This window comes from Miniopterus natalensis, chromosome 3, assembly GCF_054644295.1.
Source record: "Miniopterus natalensis isolate mMinNat1 chromosome 3, mMinNat1.hap1, whole genome shotgun sequence".
Taxonomy (NCBI): Eukaryota; Metazoa; Chordata; class Mammalia; order Chiroptera; family Miniopteridae; genus Miniopterus; species Miniopterus natalensis.
The window spans coordinates 73,231,559-73,257,932 of NC_142083.1; the positions used below are offsets into that span (position 1 = coordinate 73,231,559).

At 38.8% G+C, this 26,374-nt stretch overlaps 1 protein-coding gene across 2 annotated transcripts in view; it reads right to left on the reverse strand.

Moving 5' to 3' along the window:
- TRIM4 (tripartite motif containing 4) overlaps nucleotides 1-26,374 on the reverse strand; it is a 37,302-nt gene that overhangs the window by 4,895 nt on the left and 6,033 nt on the right. Inside the window, exons 2-6 of one of the 2 annotated variants that reach the window (XM_087815551.1) lie at nucleotides 24,339-24,434; nucleotides 23,448-23,678; nucleotides 19,344-19,366; nucleotides 18,994-19,091; nucleotides 18,038-18,098 (exon numbers count right to left, since the gene is read on the reverse strand). In XM_087815551.1, coding sequence (XP_087671677.1) covers nucleotides 18,038-18,098; nucleotides 18,994-19,091; nucleotides 19,344-19,366; nucleotides 23,448-23,678; nucleotides 24,339-24,434 — 509 coding nt within the window. Of the gene's footprint in view, nucleotides 1-14,925; nucleotides 18,099-18,993; nucleotides 19,092-19,343; nucleotides 19,367-23,447; nucleotides 23,679-24,338; nucleotides 24,435-26,374 lie in introns of those variants that run through there. The other variant, XM_016217690.2, reaches the window with a different exon arrangement.

Genomic DNA, 26,374 nt, shown 5'->3' on the forward strand with positions numbered 1-26,374 from the left:
CTTCTGTGGCTATAGTCCTATTAGAAAAGATTATTTCTCAAATAATCTCTCAAACTCCATAGTGATTGCACCATGGAATACTACGCAGCTGTAAAGAAGGATCTGTACCCTTTGGGACAGTATAGATGGACCTAGAGAATATTATGCTAAGCGAAATAAGCCAGGCAGAGAAAGACAAACATCACATGATCTCACTTATATGTGGAATCTAAAGAACTTAATAAACTGATGAACAGAATAGATTCAATGCCATAGAAGCATGGATCAGACTGACAAATCTCACAGGGAAGGAGGGGGGCGGGTGGGCGGAGGGGGACAGATTTACCAAAGAACTTACATACATATATGCGTAACCCAAGGACACGGACAATGGTGTGGAGAAGGACTGGGGAGGGGCAGGATGGAATGGGTCAATGGGGAGAAAAAGAGACATCTGTAATATTTTGAACAATTAAAAAAACCCCACATTTTTAAAAAATAATGTTTTTGTTGTGAATCCTCACCCAAGGATATTTTTTCCATTGAATTTTAGAGAGTGGGAGGGGGTGAGGGGAGAGAGAGAAAGAAACATCGATGTAAGAGACACACATTGATTGGTTACCTCCCACACACGCCCCAACTGGACTGGGGATAGAACCTGCAACCCAGGTATGTGCCCTTGACTGGGAATCAAACCCATGACCCTTGGGTGCCGATGCTCTAACCACTGAGCACCACCGGCCAGGGTACACATTTGAATAGTCAGGTACTTCAACAAGTCTGCTATTTGGCTGATCTTACATTTTCATTGTGCTTACTATCTTCAATTCTCAGGTTTAGTCAAATGTACTAATGACATTATTAAGGTTCAACTGGCAAAATTTTAGAGATCTTCCAAGTACCTTGGCCATAAGCATTGCTGTTGGTCCTTTTAAATCCCCCCTTTGGAACTCATAAAATCTCACCTTTTAAGATAATTACTGGACACCTCATTCATTTGGCTCCTACCTCTTTCAATCCACAGTTAGTGAAGGGAGAGATATTTCAATATTGTAAAGGCTTAATTGCTTCTATTGAGAATAACCATGCTTTATAGAGTGATATCAGAGGCCTGGTAGCAGGATAAGTCCTCTTGGTCTCTCCCCTTGAAGTTTCAACAATTTTAACCACTATAATTCCACAAAGGATTCCCTGCTCAATGCATAAACATGTCTGACAGATCTGCTCATTGAAACATCTGAAGGTGGGCAAATGGGAGAAAACTGGGGAAACGGGAAGGGAGAAGAGCTGAGAGGGTGTCAGAGATGCAGCCTGGCTCTCACAGCTTGGAGCTCACTGCAGAGAGGGGAGGAATCAGCTTTACACCTCCTTCCCTACTTAATAAAATATGAATTTGGCTCTAGCACTGGTGTTTTTAGAATAACCCCCTTCCAAAATATTTCCTCAGCAGCAATGATAGACATTAGAATGAGGACTTGTTTGGCCTAACATGAGCAATCATGAAGGAAGAGGAGCACCATCTGTGAGGAACATTTCTAACCCTAACCCTGAGAACCTAAGATATCCGGTGAGGAAAACTGAGGACACTACATATATGACATCAGGGATTACAACCCAGAGGACACATCCTGAATCTCTTCTGGAAATCATTTCCCAAAATGCCAATTAGGCTGTGCTGTGTGCATTGAGATAAGCATTCCCAAAGGGCTTTGTTTAGAGTTGGTTTGCAGGGGTCAGGGGAATGAGATATTTTGGGGAGTGTGGCTTTAAAGAAAACATGGGATTATTATCTTCCAGGGCCAATTAGCTGTGGAAAGAAACAATCCCTAGGGTCTCCTGGCTTATTTTTCATCTTGAAACCCACATTTCTCTAGCCCCTTTCCATCCAACCCTTTGGGACAGTCTGGGGAAGATCTAGTCTTGAATGCCCACACAACACTTTTGGGGGTTTTCCCATGTGCCTTATCCATAAAAAAGAAGTCAAAGAATGGAGGCAAGTAATTACCACTAGTATATCCCATCCTAGCTGTTTGTCATACTCAAACTAGATTACAGTTTTCCCCATGTACAAAATTTAATTCAAAATGGATCAAACACCTAAATATAAGATCTGAAATAATAACATAGAAGAAAACATAGGTACTAAACTTATGGACCTTGGTCATGGAGAACATTTTATGAATTTGACAGGACAGGACAGGACAGGACAGGACAGGACAGGACAGGACAGGACAGGACAGGAAAGGAAAGGAAAGGAAAGGAAAGGAAAGGAAAGGAAAGGAAAGGAAAGGAAAGGAAAGGAAAGGAAAGGAAAGGAAAGGAAAGGAAAGGAAAGGAAAGGCAAAAATATATGAATGAGACTATCAAACTTTAAAGCTTCTGCACAGCAAAAGATACCAACAACAAAATAAAAAAGCAACCAACCAAATGGGAAGAGATATTTGCAAACAACAGCTCAGACAAGGAGTTAATATCCAAAATATAGTATAAAAAACTCATACAACTAAACACCAAACAGACAATCCAATTAAAAAATGGGCAGGGGACCTGAACAGACACTTCTCTCAAGAAGACATACAGCCCAGCCGGGCGTGGCTCAGCGGTTGAGCGTCGACCTAGGATCCAGGAGATCGGGGTTCAATTCCCGGTCAGGGCACATGCCCGGGTTATGGGCTCGATCAATGACTCTCTCGTCATTGATGTTTCTATCTCTCTCTCTCCCTCTCCTTTCCTCTCTCTGAAATCAATAAAAGATATAGTAAAAAAAAAAAAAAAAGAAGAAGACATACAAATGGCCAACAGATAGACAAAAAGATGTTCATCTTCACTATTAGGGAAATGCAAATCAAAACCACAATGAGATACCACCTCACACCTGTTAGAATGGCTGTTATCAACAAAATAACTAATAACAAGTGTTAGCGAGATTGTGGAGAAACACAAGCCCTTATTCACTGCTGGTGGGAATGTAGACTGGTACAGCCACTATGGAAAGCAGTCTGTTGGTTCCACAAAAAATTAAGAATAGAGCCCAAAGCTGAATCAAGAAGAGGTAGAAAACCTGAATAGGCCAATAACAACGAATGAAATTAAAGCAGTAATAAAAAAAACTCCCAGCAAACAAAAGTCCTGGCCCAGATGGATTTAAGGCGAATTTTACCAAACATTCAAAGAAGAATTAACACCTATTCTATTCAAACTATTCCAGAAAATTCAAGAGGAGGGAAAACTTCCAAACTCTTTTTATGAGGCCAGCATCACCCTAATCCCAAAGCCAGATAAAGATGCTACAAAGAAAGAAAATTACAGGCCAATATCCCTGATGAACATAGATGCTAAAATCCTCAATAAAATACTAGCAAACCGGATCCAGCAATACATTAAAAAGATCATATATCATGACCAAGTGGGATTTATTCTGGGGATGCAAGGATGGTACAACATCCACAAATCAATAAATGGGATACATCACATAAACAAAATTAAGGACAAAAATCATATGATCACATCAATAGACGCAGAAAAAGCATTTGACAAAATCCAGCACCCATTTCTGATAAAAACTCTTAGCAAAGTGGCAATAGAGGGATCATACCTCAACATAATAAAGGCCATATACGACAGACCTACAGCCAACATCATACTCAACGGGCAAAAACTAAAACCATTTTCATTAAAAACAGGAACAAGACAGGGATGTCCACTTTCGCCACTCTTATTCAACACAGTACTGGAAGTCCTCGCCATAGCCATCAGACAGGAGGAAAACATAAAAGGTATCCAAATTGGAAAGGAGGAAGTAAAACTGTCATTATTTGCAGATGACATGATATTGTACATAGAAAACCCTAAAGACTCCATCAAAGTACTACTAGATTTGATAAATGAATTTGGCAAGGTAGCTGGATACAAAATCAACATCTGGAAATCAATGGCATTCTTATACGCCAACAATGAACTTTCAGAGAGAGAAACTAAAAAAGCAATACCATTTACCATTGCAACTAAAAAAATAAGATACCTAGTAATAAACTTAACCAAGGATGTAAAAGACCTGTACTCGGAAAAATACATAACACTGAAAAAAGAAATAGAGGAAGATTTAAACAAGTGGAAGAATATACCATGCTCATGGATTGGAAGAATCAATACCATTAAAATGTCCATACTACCCAAAGCAATTTATAAATTCAATGCAATTCCTATTAAAATACCAACAGCATATTTCACAGATCTAGAACAAACACTTCAAAAATTTATATGGAACCAAAAAGACCCCGAATAGCTGCAGCCATCTTGAGAAAAAAGAACAGAGTGGGAGGGATCACATTACCGGACTTCAAACTGTACTACAAAGACACTGTAATCAAAACGGCCTGGTATTGGTACAACAACAGGCATATAGATCAATGGAACAGAACAGAGACCCCAGAAATAGACCCACCCATTATGGTCAGTTAATATTTGAGAAAGGAGGCAAGAGTATCCAATGGAGTAAAGACAGTCTCTTCAATAAGTGGTGCTGGGAAAATTGGACAGATACATGCAAAAAAATGAAACTAGACCACCGACTTTCATCATACACAAAAATAAACTCAAAATGGATAAAAGACTTAAATGTAAGTCACAAAACCATAGAAATCCTGGAAGAAAACATAGGCAGTAAAGTCACAGACATCCCACATAGTGGACTTTTCACTGATACATCTCCTAGGGCAAGAGAAACAAAAGAAAAAATAAACACATGGGACTACGTCAAACTAAAAAGCTTCTGCACAGCAAAAGAAAACAGCCTCGAAATACAAATGAACCCCACACTCTGCGAAAACATATTTGCCAAGGATGTATCTGATAAGGGGCTAATTTCCAAAGTGTACAAAGAACTCATATTACTCAGCAAAAGAAAGACAAACAACCCAATTAAGAAATGGGCAAAGGACCTGAATAGACACTTCTCGAAAGAGGACATACAGATGGCCAAGAGATACATGAGAAAATGCTCGACGTCGCTAATCATCAGAGAGATACAAATTAAAACCACTATGAGGTATCACTTCACACCTGTCAGAATGGCACCATCAACAAATCAACAAACAACATGTGCTGGCGAGGGTGTGGAGAAAGGGGAACCCTGTACACTGCTGGCAGGAATGCAGACTGGTGCAGCCACTATGGAAAACAGTGTGGAGGTTCCTCAAAAAATTAGAAATGGAGCTGCCTTTTGACCCAGTGATTCCACTCCTAGGAATGTATCCTAAGAATCCTGAAACATTCATCAGAAAGAATATATGCACCCCTATATTCATAGCAGCACAGTTTACAATAGCTAAGATCTGGAAACACCCCAAGTGCCCATCAGTAGATGAGTGGATAAAAAAAGCTGTGGGACATTTACACCATGGAATACTATGAAGCTGTAAAGAAGAAGGATCTGGTACCCTTTGGGACAGTATGGATGGACCTGGAGAAAATTATGCTAAGTGAAATAAGCCAGGCAGAGAAAGACAAACATCACATGATCTCACTTATATGTGGAATCTAAAGAACTTAATAAACTGATGAACAGAATAGATTCAATGACATGGAAGCATGGGTCAGACTGACGAATGTCAGAGGGATGGAGGAGGGTGGGTGGGTGGAGGGGGAGAGATTAACCAAAGAATTTATATGCATATATGCACAGCCCAAGGACACAGACAATGGTGGGGAGAGGGGTTGGGGAGAGGGATGGGACGGGGTGGAAAGGGTCATTGGGGAGAAAAAGGGACATCTGTAATATTTTAAACAATTAAAAAAAAGATGATGTTTATCCTCATGATATGTGTAATATGTTTGTACTCTTGCAATAAAATTGTATTTCATTATATCTTCAGTTTAATAAAATCATAGTATTTAAAAAAAAATTAAGACTAGAACTACCATGTGACCCAGCAACTTCTCTCCTGGGCATATACCTGAAAAACATTTATTGGTTTTTTAATCCTCACCCCCAAAATTTTTTTTCATTGCTTTTGGAAAAAGAGAGAGGGAGGGAGGCAGAAAGAGAGAGAGAGATTTGCTGCCTCCCACACTCGCCCGGACAGGGGACAGGGATTGAACTCGGGACCCTTCAGAGGCCAACGGTCTAACCACTGAGACAAACCAGCCAAGGTGAAAACACTTATTCTTAAAGATATATGCACCTCTGTGTTCACTGCAGCATTATTCACAGTGGCCAAGACCTGGAGACAACCAAAGTGTCCTGTGATAGAGGACTGGATAAAGATGTGGTATCACATCTTACAATGGTGGGGAGAGGGTCTCGGGAGGGGGATGGGACAGGGTAGAATGGGTCATTGGGGAGAAAAAGGGACATCTGTAATATTTTAAACAAAAATAAAATTAATTAAAAAACAACAACACAACACCTGTCAGAATGGCTGCCATCAACAAATCAATGAACTACAAGTACTGGTGAAAGCGTAGAGAAAGGGGAACCCTGGTACACTACTGGTGGGAATGCAGACTGGTGCAGCCACTATGGAAAACAGTATGGAGGTTCCTCAAAAAATTAAATATGGAGCTGCCTTTTGACCCAGTGACCCCACTTCTAGGAATATATCCTAAGGAACCCGAAACACCAATCACAAAGAACTTATGCAGTTCAATAGCAGTTCAATTCACAATAGTTAAGATCTGGAAACAGCCAAAGTGCCCATCAGTAGATGAGTGGATGAAAGAGCTGTGGCACATTTACACCACGGAATACTATGCAGATATAAAAAGAGATCTTTTATCCTTTGGCACAGCATGGAGGGAACTAGAAAGTATTATGCTAAGTGAAATAAGCCAGTCAGAGAAAGACAAGTACAACATGACCTCACTTATATGTGGAATATAATAAACAAAATAAACTGGTGAACAAAGTGGATCCAGAGACATAGAAGCATGGAACAGACTGAGGGATCTCAGAAGGAAGGTGGGGAGGGGCAGTGGGTGGGGAGAGATTAATCAAAGAACCTATATGTTTATAAGCATAACCCATGGACGCAGACATTGGTATGGGGATGTGGGGTGGAGGGGATCAATGGGGGTAAAAAGGGGGCATCTGTAATATTCTCAACAATAAAGATAAAGAAACTAAAAAAAAATAACAATGTGGTACAGATATACATTGGAATACTACTCAGCCATAAGAAAAGATGAAGTCCTGTCATTTGAGATAACATATATGGAACTTGAGAAAAAGCTAAGAGCCATATGATTTCACTCAGATGTGGGATATAGAACTGAAACTCATATACACAGACAGCATTGTGGTTACCAGAGGGAAGGGGCGGGTGGTGTGCGGGTTAAGGGGGCCAAATATATGGTTATGAAAGATGGTGTGCCTTTGGTCCCTGGCCAGTGTGGCACATTGGTTAGAGTGTTGGCCTGCACACCGAAGTGTCTTAGGTTCAATTTCTGGTCAAGGGCAGGTACCTGGGTTGCAGGTTCCACCCCCATCCCCAGTTGGGATGCGTGTGCAAGGCAACTGATCAATGTGTCTCTCTCACATGGGTGTTTCTTTCTCTCTCCCCCCTCCCTACCTCCCTTCCAATCCCTCTAAAAATCAATGGAAAAAATATCCTCAGTTAACAAAACAATGACAACCACCAAACAAGATGGTGTGACTTTGGGTAGTGGACACATAATGCAGTAAACAGCATGTATCATAGAAATGTACATTTGAAACCTATGATCCTATTAACCAGTGTCACCCCAATAAGTTTAATAAAAATACATAAATAAATAAATGCCCATAAAGTACTTTTTAATGCTTCAACTTCGAAAGAAATAAACACAGTGTGTGTAAAGTTCTTAGCATTAAACCTAGTGCCCCAAATCAGTGAATGCTCCATTCTGTCTTTTCTTCCTCCTTCCTCAATAAACTATGAGGTTCGATATCTTTTTGAGGCAGAGACAGTGTTACATGTTAAACAAATCGTTTCACTTTCCTCCTGATCACTAGGAAGACTATACTTGTCAGCCCCTTTGTGGCTAGGTAGGACCATGTAACTAGTTCTGGCCAATGGAATGTGAGCCTAACCAATGTATGTCACTTCCAGGCTGATAGGTTAAGGATCTGATTTGACCTCCCTGTGTGTTCCTTTTCTATTGCTAGCTGCGTGATACCACGATGACACTGAAAATGGTAACTGCCTCATTCCGTCACCATTTGGAGGAGAGTACCCCCATTAACTACATTAGATTCAAAAGATAACTCAACTTTTGTTGAGATTTTGGAGGATGGCTTACAGCACTTAGTGTTAATTACTCCAATTAATATACTGTTGGATGTTTACAAACTTAAAATTATGTTTTGAAAATTATATTCATTATAATATTCTAAATACTTTATGATTTACATGAACTACAGAAAATACATTATAAAGCATGCAAGCAATTCGAAATGATAAAATTTCATTCCTTTATATGGCAAGTAATAACCCATTGTATATATGTACCACTACTTTTTATCAATTTGTCCATTGATGGACACTTGGGTTGCTTCCATATCTTGGCTATTGTAAATAATGCTGCAGTAAACATAGGTGAGCATATATTCTTTCAAATTAATGTTTTGGCTTTCTTCAGATATATATTTAGAAGTAGAATCATTGAGTTATAAGGAAGCTCCATCTTTAATTTTTTGTGGACCCTCCATACTATTTTCCATAGTGGCTGCACCAATCTGCATTTCCACCAACAGTGCACGAGGGCTCCGTTTTCTCCACATCGTCACCAACATTTGTCTGTTGATTTATTGATGATAGCAAATCTGACAGGAGTGAGATTATATCTCATTGTGGTTTTAATTTGCAATTCTATAATGATTAATGACATTAAGCATCCTTTCATGCCTATTGGCCATCTGTAAGTCCTCTTTGGAGAAGTGTCTATTCAGGTCCTCTGCCCACTTTTTAATTGGATTTTGTTGTTGAGTTGTATGAGTTCTTTATAAATTTGGGATATTACCCCTTATCGGATGTATTATTGGCAAATATCTTCTCCCATTCGGTAGGGTTTTTGTTGTTAATGGTTTCCTTTGTTGTGCAAAAACTTTTTAGTTTGATGTAGTCCCATTTGTTCATTTTTTCTTCTATTTTCCTTGACCAAGAAGATATATCAGAAAAATATTGCTAAGAGATGCCATAGATTTTACTGCCTATTTTTTCCTCTAGTTTTATGATTTTGAGTCTTACGTTTTAAGTCTTCAATCCATTTTTTTATTCTTGCATATGGTGTAAGAAGGTGGTCTAGTTTTATTTTTCCATGTATCTGTCCAATTTTCCCAGCAGTTTATTGAATAGACTGTATTTACCCCATTGTATGTTCTTGCCTCCTTTGTGAAATTTTAATTGCCCATATAGGTGTGGGTTTATTTCTAGGCTCTCTATTGTGTTCCATCAATCTATGTGTTTGTTTTTACTCCAGTATCATGCTGTGGTTTTGTTTGTTTTAAATATGTTTTTCTTGATTTCAGAGAGAGGAAGGGAGAGGGAAAGAGCACGATAGAAACATCAATGATGAGAGTCATTGATCAGCTGCCTCCTGCATGCCCCCTACTGGGAATCAAGCCCAAAACTTGGGGATGTGCCCTGACCAGGAATCAAACCTCCATCTCCTGGATCATAGGTTGTTGCTCAACTGCTGAGCCACACCAGCCAGCCAAACCATGCTATTCTGATTACTACAGCCATGTAGTATAGTTTGGTATCAGGTAGTGTGGTATCTCCAACTTTGTTCTCCTTTCTCAAGATTGTCATGGTTATTCTGGGTCTTTTAAGGTTCCATATAAGTTTTTGAATTATTTGTTCTAGCTTAAAAAAAATACCATTGGTGTTTTTATTGGAATTGTGTTGAATCTATAGATTTCTTTGGGTAGTATGGACATTTTAATGACGTTAATTCCTTCTTTGCATGAGCACAGCATATGCTTCCATTGATTTGTATCTTTTTCAACTTTTTTCTTCAGTGTCTTATAATTTTCTGACTACAGGTTTTTTACCTCCCTGGTTAAATTTATTTCTAGGTATTTTATCTTTCTTGGTGCAACTATATATGGAATTGTTTTCTTAGTTTCCCTGTCTGATAATTCATTATTGGTGTGTAAAAAAAAGATGCAACTGATTTCTGAATATTTATTTTGCATCCTGCTAATTTACTAAATTTATCAGTTCTAGTAGTATTTGGGTAGAAATTTTGACTTCTCTATATACAGTATCATGTCATCTGCAAATAATGAGTTTTACTTCTGCTTTTCCAATGCAGATGCCTTTTATTTTTTCTTGTTTGACTGCTGTGGCTAGGACTTCCAGTACTACATTGAATAAGAGTGGTGAAAGTAGATATTCTTGTGTTGTTCCTGATCTTAAGAGAAATGTTTTTAGTTTACTCTGGTTGAGTGTGATGTTAGCTCTGGGTTTGTCATATATAGCCTTTATTATGTTGAGGTATGTTCCCTCTATTTCCACTTTGCTGAGAGTTTTCATCATGAGTGCTGGATTTTGTCAAATGCTTTTTATGCAGCTATTAATTAGCTGCATTAATTAGCTGCATGTAATTTTTTTTTTTAATCCTCACCTGAGGATATTTTTTCCATTGCTTTTCAGAGAGAGTGAAAGGAAGAGATAGAAACATCCATGTGAGAGACATATCGCTTGGTTGCCTCTTGCACACTCCCTGACCAGGGCTGGGGAAGGAGCCTGCAACTGAGGTACGTGGCCTTGTCTGGAATCGAACCTGGGACCCTTCAGTCCACAGGCCAACATTCTAACCACTGAGCCAAACTAGCTAGGACTGGTCATGTGATTTTTATCCTTCATTTTGTTTATGTATCATGTTAACTGATTGGCATATCTGAACCAATCTTGCATCAGAAAGCACAAATTTTAAAAAGTTGATAGATTTAAACTAAACTATACCAATTTTATCATTAAGTATAAATAGATCGGACAGTTCAATTAAAAGCCAGAAATTTTTACAATGGATGAAGGAAGACCTAAAAGTGTGTGTGTGTGTGTGTGTGTGTCATGCTAAATGAAAAAAAAAAAAACCAGGATGATCTGTCAAGCAGCATTCTATAGGTCTACACCATGACACCAATGACGGTAAAACTGTGAGGAAGAGCAAATAAGCTGTGCTTTCCATTTTATTGGAGGAACTTAATCCTTTTGACTCTGAAAATAATTTCCACTTCAGAATTACCTATTTCCTACACTCTTGGAGCCCAGGTCACCAAGAATTGAAGGCTGTACTAAGCATCCAGATTCCAGAAGAGCTGTGATTTTCTCCACTTTCCTGTGAGTCTCTCTTTGCTGCCTAAATGTAGTCAATAGCTTCTAATTTATCAGCATGGGTATTCTATGACAAGTATCTCTCCACAATCTCTTATACATCTTCAGCTACCTGGGTTTCTTCTTTGTGTCTTTTCTCCACATTGTCATTTCATATCCCTTTACACTTTTAAACATACCAGAAGATGTTTAAAGCAAATAAGTGTTTAAAGTATTATTAGTAACAATGTGTTGATATTTATTGCATATGTAGAAGTGAAATGTATGACAACTGAACAAGGACTGGGAATTAAGATCATATTGTTATAAAGTCTTTCACCACACATGAAGTTACATTATTTGAAGGTGGTTCATATTTTTCAAAATGTATATTATAAACCCTATGGCAATGTTTTTAAAATAAGTTTAAATAAGTAAACACAAATGATAAAATGATTTTTTTTAAATGCTCAATAAAACTAGAGAAGGCAGAAAAAAGAAAAATAAACAGAAGAAATTCATAGAAAACAGCTAGCAAGATAGCGTATTTTAATACAACTATACAAACAATAAATGTAAAGGTGAATCATTTAAGAATAACAGTTAAGAACTGACAGACTGGATTTAACAACAACAACAAAAAAGTAAGACCCAACTATATGAGATTGTATTGGTCAGGGTTCTCCAGAGAAACAGAAGCAATAGGATGGATCATTGGGCATTGGCTCACATGATCATGAAGACTAAGTTCCACAATCTTCTGTCTGCAAGCTGGAGAACCAGTAAAGATGGTGGTATAATTCAGTTGGAATCCAAAGTCTTGAGAACCACGGGACTAATGGTGTAAGTTCTAGCTGGGTTCCAAAGGTCAAAGAATCAGGAGGCCAATAGTATACATGTCAGTCCAAGTCTGAAGGTTAAGAACCAGGAGCACCAATATCCAATGGCAGGAAAAGATGGACGTCCCAGCTCAAGCAGAAAACAAATTTGCCTTCCCTTTCCCTTTTTGTTCTATTCAAGCTCTCAAATGATTGGATGGATAATATCTACCCACATTGGTGAGAGCAATCTTCTTTATTTAGTCTACTGATTCAAATGTTAATTTCTTCTGGAAACACCCTCACAGACACACCAAGAAATAACATTTTACAGCTAGCTGGATATCCATTAGCCCAGTCAAGTTGACACTCAAAATTAACATTTACAGAGGTCTACAAGAAACCTACTTTAATATTATGATAGTAGACTTCCAGTTTCAGCTCCAACATGTAAAGAATTTGGAAGTTATAACTCATATCATTAAAAGAAAAAGATGAGAAAACTGAAAATCAATGGCTTTTCTTGGACCCAAAAGAGAACTGCATGGCAAATTGCCCCCCCAAAATCTGGACAGATCCAGAGTTGAAGCTCAAATCTGCTTACCAGAAGCAAAACCCACCAAAGCACAAACTGGTAGAAACGTTTTGGCAGATTTGATGAATTGCTGGAGGTTGAGTGTGGACTACCTTGAATGGGAGACTTGGAGCTGCAATATTGAAGGGGGGGGCACATATTCATGGCTTTTACCTCCAGGAACCCCATCAAATTCTCAGAGAAAAATTGAAAAAGATCCCCTCATGGCTCTGGCAGGGGGAAGAGGAACAGAAACCACTGGAAAATGTGCCTAGTGTTTTCCATAACAAAAAAGCCTAGTATCCAGGGGAAAAAGACTTTAACAGGGCCCTATCCAGGATCACACAGCATGGGTAGCTTACAGCACCAATGCATGTATCACCAAGTTTGAGGGCTGTGCAGCACAGGTCTAAGTTGAAATCTGAGGTGGTGAAGATCACCTGTAGAAAATGTAGGATAAACAGTCATTGTCAAACTGTCTTGTGAGAAGTGTTCACTGCTTTTCCCAGAGCTAAAGTTTCTATGGTGAAATAAGCTTGAGAAAGGCTGTATAATATCCCTTTTAAGGAGTCAGATAACATATTAATACAGTAGACTCAGAGAAACCCCCAAGTAAAATTGGAAGCTATTACAAGTTTATTCCCAATCCTGTTTGTACATCAATAGAGCTTATTTGATTTTTAGTAAATACGACACATGGGTCCCAGCCCATACCTAAGGATATGAGAGAGGCCAATATCAAGACTCAAAAAAAAAAAAAGACAAAGAATTGTTAATAAGATGGTTACATTACCAGAAAAAAAAATTTTTTTCCTCAGTAAAAGATGCAAGTTCTTTGCAATAGTTAGTAAAGGAACCCAATATGTTACTCCAAATGTGCCTGACATAAAAGTTACGTTGAGCTGAAGGCAATTAAGAAGCAGGAAATCCAGGGAAGGTCTCCCTTTTCTGCCTAAAGGCAGGATATAAATTCTTTTACTGGAGGCAGACAATCTTAGCCCAGACACAGCCCCAGAGGAATCTGCAAACAAACTACTCCATTAGTTTCCTCACACATATTTACCTTCCTGCAATCTGCCACCCTTGGAAGGCTAGAGCTTTCTTTTGTCCTGTCATTTCCCCACAAATTTATTGTTCTTTGTTGAAGATACTGGGTAAGCCAGAATGCGAAGCCACCAATTTGAGATACTACTCATTTTAAGTTTTTCCTGCGTGATGTGTGCTGCATGTGTTAACAAACTTTTTCTCTCATGTTTTTGTTAGAATCCTATCTGAAAACCTAAGGTTTTCAGAGGTAAAGTTTTAACTCTGCTATAGTATGAAAGGCAGCTCATGAAAGCTTGAGAAAAGAGGTAAAAGCTTGAAATCACTGCCACCAGAGATGTAAAAGGAAGTCAAGGGATGAAAACTGAAATTCATTTACAAAGCAGCTCAAAAAGCCCTCTTGAAGTCAGAGCAAGACTTTGGAGCAGACCCAACCAACCTGCCCAGAAGGACGAGTAGAGCGAAGGTACTGAGAAGTTTCCCAAGGACTGGAATTTAACAAGGCAGGTACCAGAAGAAGTCCTGATGGGACCTATTAATTTCCTAGGGTTGCCATCAAAAAGTAGCACACACTGGTTGGCTGAACGCCACAGAAATTTAGTCTCATAGTTCTGGAGGCCAGAAGTCCAAAATTAAGGTGTTGGCAGGGCCATACTCTCTCGGAAGCTTCTAGGGGAGGATTCTACCTTACCTTTCCTGGCTTCTAGCAGCCCCAGGCATTCCTTGCCTTGTGACAGCATACTTCCAATCTCTCCCATAGCCATCTTCCATGTTTTCACATGGTGACCTCATCTTAATTTCCCAGTAAGGTCACATTTACAGGTAGGACTTCAACATATCTTTTTGGAGGACACATTCAACTCTTAACAGCAAGTTATCTTAAGGAGTTAAGGACAACTCAACAGAAATCACTTAATGAGGGGGTTGCTCTGGCTCAATAGGAAGATAAGCCATAATGGGCTGGGACACAGGAAGGGGAAGAAGGGGTAGGGAGGGTGCTGGGAGTTTTGAAAGAAGCCTTGTTAAATTACTGCCAGAAAACCTATTGAAAGTCTGGGAGAAAACACATTAACACATTAGTAATGGTAGGACCATTGATAGGTTTTTCTTTACACCCTTTGTACATTCCAAATTTTCTACAAGAAGTGTACAATTTTTATGAGAGAAACAATTATTATTTTACTTTTATTTTTTTCCAAACATTTTTCTTTTTTTTTTTTTTTTGAAGAGCAGCTCAATGATTTGGGGATTGGTTAGTACAATACAGAGAACATAGGGGAAAAGTACAAATTGGCCCTTAAACCAATGCCAGTATTCATCTCATTATCATTATAATTAAGAATGTTATTAATTTCTGTTACTCACTTTTCTTTAGAACATAAATCAAAACCATTAACTTGAAGTTGAGGTATATACACAATACATACACAACCTTATGCAAAATACTTTTCATAAGTAACATTACATTTTAAAATATTGGAAACTGAATATCTGTGCTGATTTGTATTTTGACTTAATGGAACAAAAAGAGAACATTCAACAAAGAAGGGTTATACTGATAATATTAAAGTTTTAAAAAAATGTCTTCCTCTCCCTTTGTACTTACCACAGACTACACAATGTCCTGAGAGGATTCGTTATGAGAAAAAAGTCAATTGCAGCTTTAGACCTTGCTTTGGAAGAAACTAATGAGAAAGCAATTGGAAGGTGAGGCTTCATCTTCATTTTCAAATAAGTGGTCTTAATTTTTCTTCTTATAGAAAAAGTTTAAATCAGTTTACTATAAATATATCTGAATCATTAATTTTTGCAGCTTTCAGGTAAAGTCCAGCACTTCATTTATAAAGTTTATGAGAAGGTCAGAAGAGATCATCTAATCTTAAATCGTGACATCATCCATTCAAGTCCTTGGCATAATCTCATGGGCTAACATTTTAGAGTTCTTCTCTAGTTATAGAAATTCTTTCTCTGTCTGTGCTGTCCACACAGCTATTACAAACTCTGTGTTAGTATAGTAAGTGTTCCAGGAAGAACGAAGAGATTCTTGGCCACCAATATCCCACATTAGAAATCGTGTATTATTAATCAGTTCCTTCTACATTACTTCCTGTTGTAGGGATGTATGTACAACTTCATTCATAGAAAACTGGTAAAGGATGGTAGCTTTCCCTGCATTATCCAGCCCAATGATGATAACCTTGTGCTCCTGGCGACTGAACAGTCTCCATATCCTGGTGAAGAGAATTCCCGTTCCGGGGCAGCAGAACTCCCTCTAGCCACCCAGTCTGCCTGGCCGCCCCTGGCTCAGGCCGCCGCGAAGGAGAGAGGCGGCTGCAGCCTTCGCCTCTGCCGCTGCTCCCGCGCTGGCCGCCGGCCCGCTTCCTGGGAACCGGAGGGAGGCCGCAGCTAGGCCGCCTTGCCGAGCGCGAGGGCCTGCCACTGCCGCCGCGGCACCTGCCTGTCTAGCTGGCATCACTGCCACGTTGTATCAGAAACAATCATTACTTTAAAAATAACTATCCAGTAACTTTCATAATCCTCTTGAGTGCTTACAATTGAGAGTAGAAAAGTAAAGTGAAAAAATACATATATAGGATAAAAACATATAAGAAAATAAGAAACAAAGATGATGCTGACCCACAATCTACATTCAACAAATACTTACAAATAAATGTAGAGTAGAAAAAAAGTGCAGGCTTTCGTCTCAAACAGATCTGAATTTAATCCCAACACTCCCATTTTCCAGCTAAGCAATAATGTGTGAGTTACTCTAACGGTTTGTTTTCTCACTTGTAAAAATAGGGTTTACTCTCCATCTCACTGAGCTGCTACAAGAGTCATATGAAAGCATTATGTAAAGAAGCTAGCAAAGTGTAAATACTTAAATGTTTTTCAACATTTTCACTATATTAATAAACGTGTATATACAATATATGAATTTGACAAGCAGATAGCATAATGAACACCTGAAGGCCAAGACCTGGTCAGGTGAAGAGAGTAATAGCATGGGCAGGGTAAGGGAAGACTGCTTCAGTTTTCTGATCCAGAAAAATGAGGGATATCAGTACTTACTAGAAAGAGGAATTATACAACTGAAGTGAATTTGGATTCCATACATTTGTCAAGTTTCAGGAAAAGTGAGATAAGCCTAAATTGTAGGATATCTATGCTACGTGCCTATAGCACCAGTTAGGATACTTTAGACGGCAAGTAACCAAAATGCAACTAAAGTTGCCTTATATAAAAAGGGAGCAATAATCTCAAGTAACAAGGAGTTTGGGATTAGGGAAATTCCAACAGTTTGATGATGCCAGCAAAGGCCATGTTTCTTCTTCCTTTCCACTGCGACCGTACTCTCCGTATGCAGTTCCAATATGGCTGCTAACATCAGAAAAGGGCTATGTCTTCCCAAATACCTCCTTTTAGAAGCTACAAAAACATTCCCCAGAACTTTTCCCCACCTAGGAAAATTTCCCAACCTATCTCATTGGCCAGAATTACCTCACAAGGGACTGCTTCTCCTGAAGCACATGGAGGGCACACACCAAACAGTTCAATTAGAAAGAACCAGAAGAGAAGCTGAGAAGTGAGGCAAGTGGCTACTAGAAAGGCAACTAACAGGATCTGCCATATCTGTCTATGCACAGGACATACAGGAATTTGAACAAAACATGAAATTTGAGTCTGAATGAATAGTGCTGATGTGCTACCAAGGATCAATATAAAGTGAAAGAAGGCCAAGAAATGGATGACCCTGGGGCTGAGATACAGGTAGGGATTCTTGGGCAGAGAAAGAATAGCCTCATTTCCCACCAGTCACTGGTGGGATGAATAAAGATGCTAATGGGCTCAACCAAAAGAACGGCCGGAGACACGAGACAAAAGAAAAAGAAAAAGTGTGTAGGTGCACTCCATCGACAGCATTGTAGAATGAGATATCCCCAGTGCCACAATCTAGGAAAACTCCTACCCGGTGAAGAGCTGGCTGTAGCCTGGTGGGACTTACAGGGGAGCCTGTTAAGGGCCAATAGCCGGCAGAACTCCAACAAATAGCCCAGATGCCCAAATGAGGAGCCATTTCTGAATTATTAACAATCCCCATGATTTCCTCCAGACACACCCCCACAGCAATCTCCAGGTTATCTCGGTTCTCAACTTCCCAGTAATGTTTCCCTGAAGTGAAAATGTTTTTTCCCAAAACACAGGGTAAGTGTTGAAATCTCTCCACAAAGGGTTTGGACTGCTGAGCATTCCTCCATCCAGTAAAGTAGTTCCATGCTGTAGAAAATGACATAGTACCAGCTGGTGTTCTGTTTTTCACGTACCTCCCTTCCTGGGCGAAGACAAGGTGGGGATGAGCTGTTTCTTCAGCTGCATTGACAGTCACTGCAGAGAAAATGAGAGCTGAGATAAATAATGTAAGAGCTTACCACCAGTCCTCCTCCAGAAACGCCCATCTTTTCCATCTTCAGTTCTATCCTCTCCTCCTAACAAGTACTGTCAGGGATGAGACTCTTCATTACCTCTCAACTATTCCTCAGGCAGGCCTAGCGGTCCATAGTACGGCCTGTAGCAACCTGAAATCTCATTTCCCTTCTGCTCCAAAAAACTAAAACCTAAAAGATGGGGAGCTCATTAGATCATGGCCCTAAGTCTTCACAATCAGCATAAAATTTGGAGAAACATTAACAAATTCTGACTTGTTGAATCAGAATTAGACCAAGGCTGTTGACTGGCTGGTCCTTTGTACATGTATACATGGATGTCATCATTAACAAGGTTTCTCTTGACTGGTTCCAGTTGTTCACTGGGCACCTCCACAGGTCCCCAACTGATAGCTCAAAAAGGAACTCATTATCCTAAGTCCCCTTCTACCCACTTGGGACTAATCCCCACAAATGCGGATATCACTGTCTTCTATGTTCTCTAAGGTATAAGATTATTACCGCCACCCAAACATTCACACTTCGGAATCTTGAGGTTATTTGACTCTTCTTTCCCTCTGACCCTCAGTAACTAATTAGTCACCAAGTCATATCAATCCACCTCTGAAATACATGTCAGGTGCTTTTCTTCCTCTCCATACCCACTGCCACTGTCTTTACTTAGACCTTCAGCATCTCTCACTTCAACTCTGTAACATTCTCCCTGGCCTCCCTGCCTCCAAATTCTCTTCCCTCCCACTTTCCATCTCTCTAGTTTGTCTTCTTTTTTAAAAATCAGGAATTTTATTCTCTTAAAAGACTTACAGGGAGCTCCAACTCCTAGAAATTCTGCTCACCTTGGAATCGCTTCAGCATTTCTTTCATCACTGGTATATGGCACACAGTCTTCACCTCTAGGAATTCGAGGGAATAGTTTACATCCTGGTTCTCACTCCTAAAAAAAAAAGTACAGAAGACTGCTCTTCTTAGGAGACAACTAGGGCAGCTAAGACCCCCAACTCCCATGTGAAGGTTCCAAGCCCAAAGCTTAGACAACTTCTTTTCTATTCCTTCTTGCAAAAGTAATCAACATTCCTCCTCCACAGACCCCTCCAGGTATGCCCAGATTGATCTACAGAGCTCAGCCTTATTTCCCCTCTGCTCAAGCTGTACACTCAGGCTCCTATAGGAAAGAAGGAGTTCATACCTGGCCAAAAGATCTTTTGGATTCTGTGAAGAGGAGAGAAAAGAAATAAGTAAGTTACATATCGTCCTCTTGAGATCTGATACTCAACTTTGTAAGTGGGTATTTTCTGTCAGTTGCTTTTGTTTATGTCACATATGATCTCATGCTGCCAAAGCCAGTGCATTGACACAATATAGTTTTTTTCTCATGTGTCCCCTCTGTACTGTTTGACAACGTCAATCAATTCCTTTCTTGAAGCCCTATTCTTTCTCTTTTAGAACTATGACATTAACTCTGCATCTATTCTCTTCAATCAGAGGCAATAACAAATGTTGGCGAGGATGTGATGGGAACATAAAATGGTTCAGCTACTCTGGAAAACAGTTTGGCAGTTTCTTAAAAAGTTAAATATAAATATACCATACTGCCCAGCAATTCTGCTCCTACTATCTACCCAAGAGAAATCAAAACATATGTTCACACGAACAATAGCAGACAAATGTTCACAGCAGCATTATTCATAATAGCCCAAAGGTGGAAACAACCCAAATGCCCATCAACTGGTAAAAAGATAAACAAAATGTGGTATATTCTACAATGGAATACTATTCAGGAATTTAAAAAGGAATGCAAATGCAATAATAATATATGCTACAACATAAATGAAGCTCAAAAACATACTAGATGAAAGACTATGTACACAAAAGACCACATATTATATGACTGTGTGATATACTCAATAAAGTAAAATCTACAAAGTCATAAAGTAGGTTGTATGAGGCTGGGGGTAAGAATAGAGATTAACTGTAAACAAACACAAACAGATCTTATGGAAATACTCTAAAGCTGGATTGTGGTAAGGATTGTACAACTTGATAAAATTATAAATATCGCTCAACTGTACACTTAAAATAGGTGAATTTCATATCAAGAAAGCTATTTTGTTTATTTTTTAAAAACAGAATATATATTGCCTGGCCAGCATGCTCAGTGGTTGAGCATCAACCTATGAACCAGGAGGTCACAGTTTGATTCCTGGTCAGGGCACATGTTCAGGTTCCGGGCTCAATCAAACTTCATTGTTGTTTCTATCTCTCTCTCCCTCTCCCTTCCTCTCTCTGAAATCAATAAAGACATATTTTTTAAAAAAGGGAATATATCAAAATGGTTAATTACCATTTGAAAAGTACCCTCATTAGTCATCAAATGCCATCTACCTTTTTCGGAAGAGTTGCTGATTAAGGGTATGAGATAACATCATACATCATTTAGGATGGCTAAAATTAAAGAACTGACAATTCTAAGTATTGATGAGGATATAAAGCAACTGGATCTCTCACACATTGCTAGCAATGGTGTAAACTGGTACAACTGCTGTGATCAGAAATTGCTCTCAGTGGTACATAACTGTCAGAAAGTGTACACATAAGTGCACCAAAAAAGATGTTCTAAACTGCTTTTTGGTAACTGTAAACACTAGAAACAACCCAAATTTTGCTAACAGTAAAATGAATAATATCTTTTCCTATATTAATACAATGGAATACTGTCAACCCTCGTATCCAAGGTTCTGCATCTATGGATTCAACCAATTGCAGATAGAAAAGATTAAAAAATGTGTTACATTGTTGCTGACTATGTAGTTAGGCCTACCATGTTACTAAACACTTACATTTTTTTGGTCATGCCCTAAAAAATATAGTATAACAACTATTTACATTGTATTAGATATATAAGTAATCCAGAGATGATTTAAAGTATACAGGAGGATATGCATAGGTTATATACAAATACTATGCCATTTTATAATAGGGACTTGAGCATCCATAGATTTTGGTATCTTTGGGGATGGAGGGGGCTGATACCAAGCGATAACATACTACACAGAGGATTTTCAACTTCAGCACTTTGGGCTGGATGAGTCTTTGCTAGGAGCTGAAGGGGAGGAGTGTTCTGTGCATTATAGGATGTTTAGCAGCACCCATGGCCTCTACACACTAGACGCTAGTATTAACTACCTTTGAGTTGTGACAACCAAAAATGTCTCTAGACATTGCTTGCTGGGAGAGCAAAATTGCTCCTGGTTGAGAGTTACTGCTATGCAGTGATGAAAACAAATGATCTACTGCTACCTACAACAACGTGAATTAATCTCACAAATGTAGTATTGAGTAAAATAAGCCAGACACAAAAGAGTGCATACTGAGCCCTGGCTGGCGTGGCTCAGTGGTTAGGAGTGTTGGCCTGCGCACTGGAGGGTCTCCAGTTTGATTCCCAGTCAAGGGCACATACCTGGGTTGCAGGTTTGATGCCCAGCCCCCCACTGGGGCTCGTGTGGGAGGCAACCAGTCAATGTGTCTCACATCAATGTTTCTCTCCCTTTCTTTTCTCTCCCTCACTTCTGCTCTCTCTGGAGATCAATGGAAAAAATATCCTCACTCCCTGGGTAAGGATAAAAAAAAAAAAAGAGTGCATACTAAAAGAATCTTATTCAAAAACAGGGAAAACAAAACAGTGTGAGAAGTCTGAAAGGAGACTAGCTCTGAGGAGGTGGTAAAGGATACTGATTGGGGGCATGAAGGAGGGCTTCTGGAATGCTACTTGTGTTCCCTCATTTTTTTTTTAATCCTCACTTGAGGATTTTTTTTTCCCATTGCTTTTCAGAGGGAGTGGAAGGGAGAGAAAGAGAGAAAGAGAGAGAGAGACAGAGAGGGAGGGAGGGAGAGGGAGAGAGAGAGAGAAATATCAATGTGAAAATGACACATCAATTGGTTGCCTCCCACATGAACCCAAACCAGGGCCAGGGATCAAGCCTGCAAACGAGGTATGTGACCTTACCCGGAATTGAACCCAGGCCCCTTCAATCCACAGGCTGATGCTCTAACCACTGAGCAAAACAGGCTAGGGTATGTTCTACTTCTTGACTTAGGTGGTGGTTACATGGGTGGGTCACTTGGTGATAATTTGTCAAGCTTGTGATTTATATATTTTCATCTGGATTTTATACTTAAAATGTTTTTAAACATGTTTATTTTACTATAATAAAAATAATATTGTCAAAATTTGTGGACACAGTTAAGCAATACTTAAAGATGAAAGCATAGCTTAAATACATGTATGGTATCTAAATGTAATGATCTCCAAGAACTGTCTATAATATTTACAACTTGCATGGGCAATGAAGTTCCAATTACATATCCAAAAATATACTCTAGCAGAACCTTTGAAATAACACATTTAAACACTTTTTTAAATGTCGGTTTAATGTCTAGTTAGAGTCTAAAACTTCAAAGATACACATGAGCCAGCAGAGTGCTTACAAAAAAATGTATCAGCCAGCATAAGTGCGAGATTAGGCAAATATTTAAAGATGGAACTGGATCATAGAATCTCAGAGCCTCAGAGAACTTATTTTACTGATACTCACACCTCCATCCTTTTATATCTTTCATTTATTCTTTCACTTTTAGCTCATAACTCACTTTCATTCTTCTTAGAAACACAAAAACATTGAAAATAAAAACCGTTTTGTTGTGCTTAATTTTTTTAATGCTTTCTTGCAAAATACATAATATTACTTAGGTTTATGTATTTTTAATTTATGCAATGAGTTCTTGTTGCATTCTGTTTCTTGCTTTCCTTAGGCATTATGTTTTTAAGATCCATTCCTGATGCTATGTATACATTTAATCCATGTGTCCACTTTTTGCCAGTTCCCTCTTTCAGTAATGGATACCCAGGTTGTTCCCAACACCATTACCACAAGTAATGCTTCAGTGAAATCATTATCTGCTCTTATCGTTACTTTTTCTATATGAACAACTGTAAACCTACTTTTGCCCCACCCTGTACAAATGTATAAATAAGACAAATAGAAAAGTCTTAGATATGCTTCAGATCCTAAATAAACTATTGGACCAAGTGAATCATACCTACATTTTACATTAATTTCCTTTGAATAGTAAATCTTTGATTCTTTAATTGTATAATGATAGTAGTAATACAATCATCAACAGAGAGAAAACATTTCTTCTATTAAATCCACTCACTAAGAAAGACATTCAGCTCTAAACACAAGAGGATTCAATTAGTGATGTTAACTAACCCCTCCCCTGCCTGTCTCACCTGAAGCAACTCCAGGATGGAGCTCTGGCTCTTCTCCTTGACCTCTAAGATGAGCTTCTTCAAGGAAGTGATTATTTGATGGAGCTTTAATGTGTTCTCAGTCCGTTTCTTCTCAGTCTCTTCTTCTTCTTTGCTCAGTCTCTGAAGAAACAGTTGCTCTTCTTCAGCCAGGAAGTCGTGCAGCTTTGTAAACTCTGCCCTTAATCTCAATTTCTGATTCTTCATCTTGTCCTAGAGCCACATGAGATCTGTTTAGTCCTTGTTTCTGCCCAGTCCTTACTCCTAAACTCCTTGCACATGACTCCCCAGTAATCCATGGTCCTTCCATTTTAATCACCTCCTCCAGAAAAGCCCCTGCCCACTCCCCACAAATTTCCACTACTTCTCTATTTACACTTACTTGATATCTTTATACTAGTCTTTACAGTATTCATTCATTCTTTGTAACATCTGAGTCTCTACTATTGCTAGCAATGCCTTGTTTGTATACTTTTTAAACTAAAATGCACTTGCACATCTATTTAGTTTAGCCCTCAGAATGCCTACTGTTCAGTTTTGTTAAATCTTTAGACATGTGTGTGTGCCCACACATCATGCCTCCCAACTAGATTAGCATCTCTGAAAGCACAGTCCATTTACTTACTACAATGCCATAGACCCAAACCAATTCCAACCTTAGCAAAAAGTGGGACCTTAAAGTAGAGGAGGGGATGAAGTATATGGAACTCACAGGTCAGTAGGGACAGATGCATACTTTCTGTTCTATCACTTTATCTGCAAGGGGACTGACAACTGATGTCATTTATAAGTTCATCCCAGCGAAACTACATAAGCAGCCACAGACTGAAAGGTCCTCAGAAGCAAGAAATGTCTAACCAATTCTGCTGTTACCTTCCACTCTGCAGCACTCTTCATTTCCATGTCCTGTAACTTCATGGCTTTCTCCATCTTGATTGCTAGGCTACATTGAGTCTGTTTAAGTTTTTCCTGCCAGCACAAACACATATTAGACAGAAATCATCTCTCCAAACAACTTCCTTATTCAAGAGGTAAAAGACACCTAATCCAAACAGGCAATGATATTTTGAAAATGTTGAAGACAGTCACAGGCCATCTTCAGAATAAGAAATATTCTGGTCTTAAATCATCACAACACTATATAGAGTTTGCCTATTAAGTTGGCAAAAACTGAACATTGTTAGGTGATTAATAAATACCTAGTACTGGCAAAGCAGAAAAAGCCTCTGGCACCATAATAGTAGGAAAGTATAAAGTTGCCATCTTTTTGAAGGGCACTGGCAAGATTTAACAAAATTTAAAATGTGCATAATCTTACTTCTAATAATCTATGCAACAAAACACTACTAAAATAATCAATGTATAAGAATGTTCACTGCAGCATTATTCATTATCCATCAATGGGAAATGATTAAATAAATTATGGTATATTGATCCTCTACATCAATTTCACATAGCTGTCTATGTACTGACATGTTACACTACGTTAAAACGAAGCTGTAAAACACCAGCATTGTATAGTTGTGTTTTGCAAAGTGTGTGTGTTGGTGTGCGCTTGAGTATAAGGAGCGTGCTGGAGGACAGACCTCAAAATATTACTACCACTGGTTTTCCTGGGGGATAAAAATGCCTTGAAAGTTGGGAGGAGGGGAGACTATAGATTTTATAAATTTTTGTTTGAATTTCTATAGGAGGGGTATATCATTTTTGTAACTTAAAAACACAAATAAGTGATTGAAAAATAAAACAAGTCAGTCGGCATTAACAAAGTGGGCTACAGAGGGAAAGTGCCTGATAGCAGAACGTCAGCCACGCCTTAGAGACAGAAGCAGGCAGATTAGACACACACAAGAGGCAAGTCAACAGGAGCTGATGGCCAAATGGCTGCTCGGAGGAGGAGTCCAGCTTTAGCCCCTGGGTTCTGGCTTCAGTAACTAGGTGGATTGTAGGTTAAGTACCAAATTAGAAAATATAGGAAGGAGCAGTACGTAAATGGAAGGGAAGAAAAGAAATTCAACTTGAATAAATTGAGCTTGAGATATCTGTGCAACATCCAAGTGGATACAGTTAGCAGTTAAGAGTCAAAAAGATCTGAGCTAAAGAAGCAGATTTAGGGATTAGAGCACAGGTAGCAGCTGAAGCCACAGGTGTGAGTTAAATCACCCAGTAGAATTCTAGAGTAAAAAAAGCACCAAGGCTAAAACTGGAAGCAACTGCAAGGAGTCTGCAGAGAGTGAAAATCATGCAGAGAAGCTGTAATGAGTGACTGGTGAAAAACTATGAAATAATGATTTCTTATACACAAAGGAAAAGAATATTTAAATTAAAAACTGGTGAAAAGTGTGAAATGCTGAAGAGTGGCCTATGGCAGCTTTCTGTAAGTCTTCATGTATGTCAAAGTAAAGAGCTTAAAAGAAAAAAAAAGAAATGAATAGAACAATGAAATAAGCAGTATAATTAATTTTTAATTCTTCCCTAGGAAAATAATTAAAACTAATAGGTATCACTTTTCTTCCAATCATTTATAAATGACACTGCTTAAAGTTAGATCATTTAAAAACACAACACCAAAGTTAACAAGGATGTGGAACAACCAGAACTCTAATACAATGTTGGTGGGTGTGTGAAATGGTACAACTACTTCAGAAAAAGGTCTAGCATAAAACTAAACATACATTAACCCTAGAGGCCAGCAATTCTACTCCTTATCCCAGGTTGCACGAAGAAGGAGTCCAGATTTAACCCCTGGGTTCTGGCTTGAGTAACTAGGTGGATTGTAGGTTAGGTACCAAATTAGAAAATATAGGAAGGAGCAGTATGTAAATAGAAGGGAAGAAAATAAATTCTACTTGAATAAACTGAGCTTGAGATATCTCAATCAAAACATGTCTACAAAAAGACCTGTATGA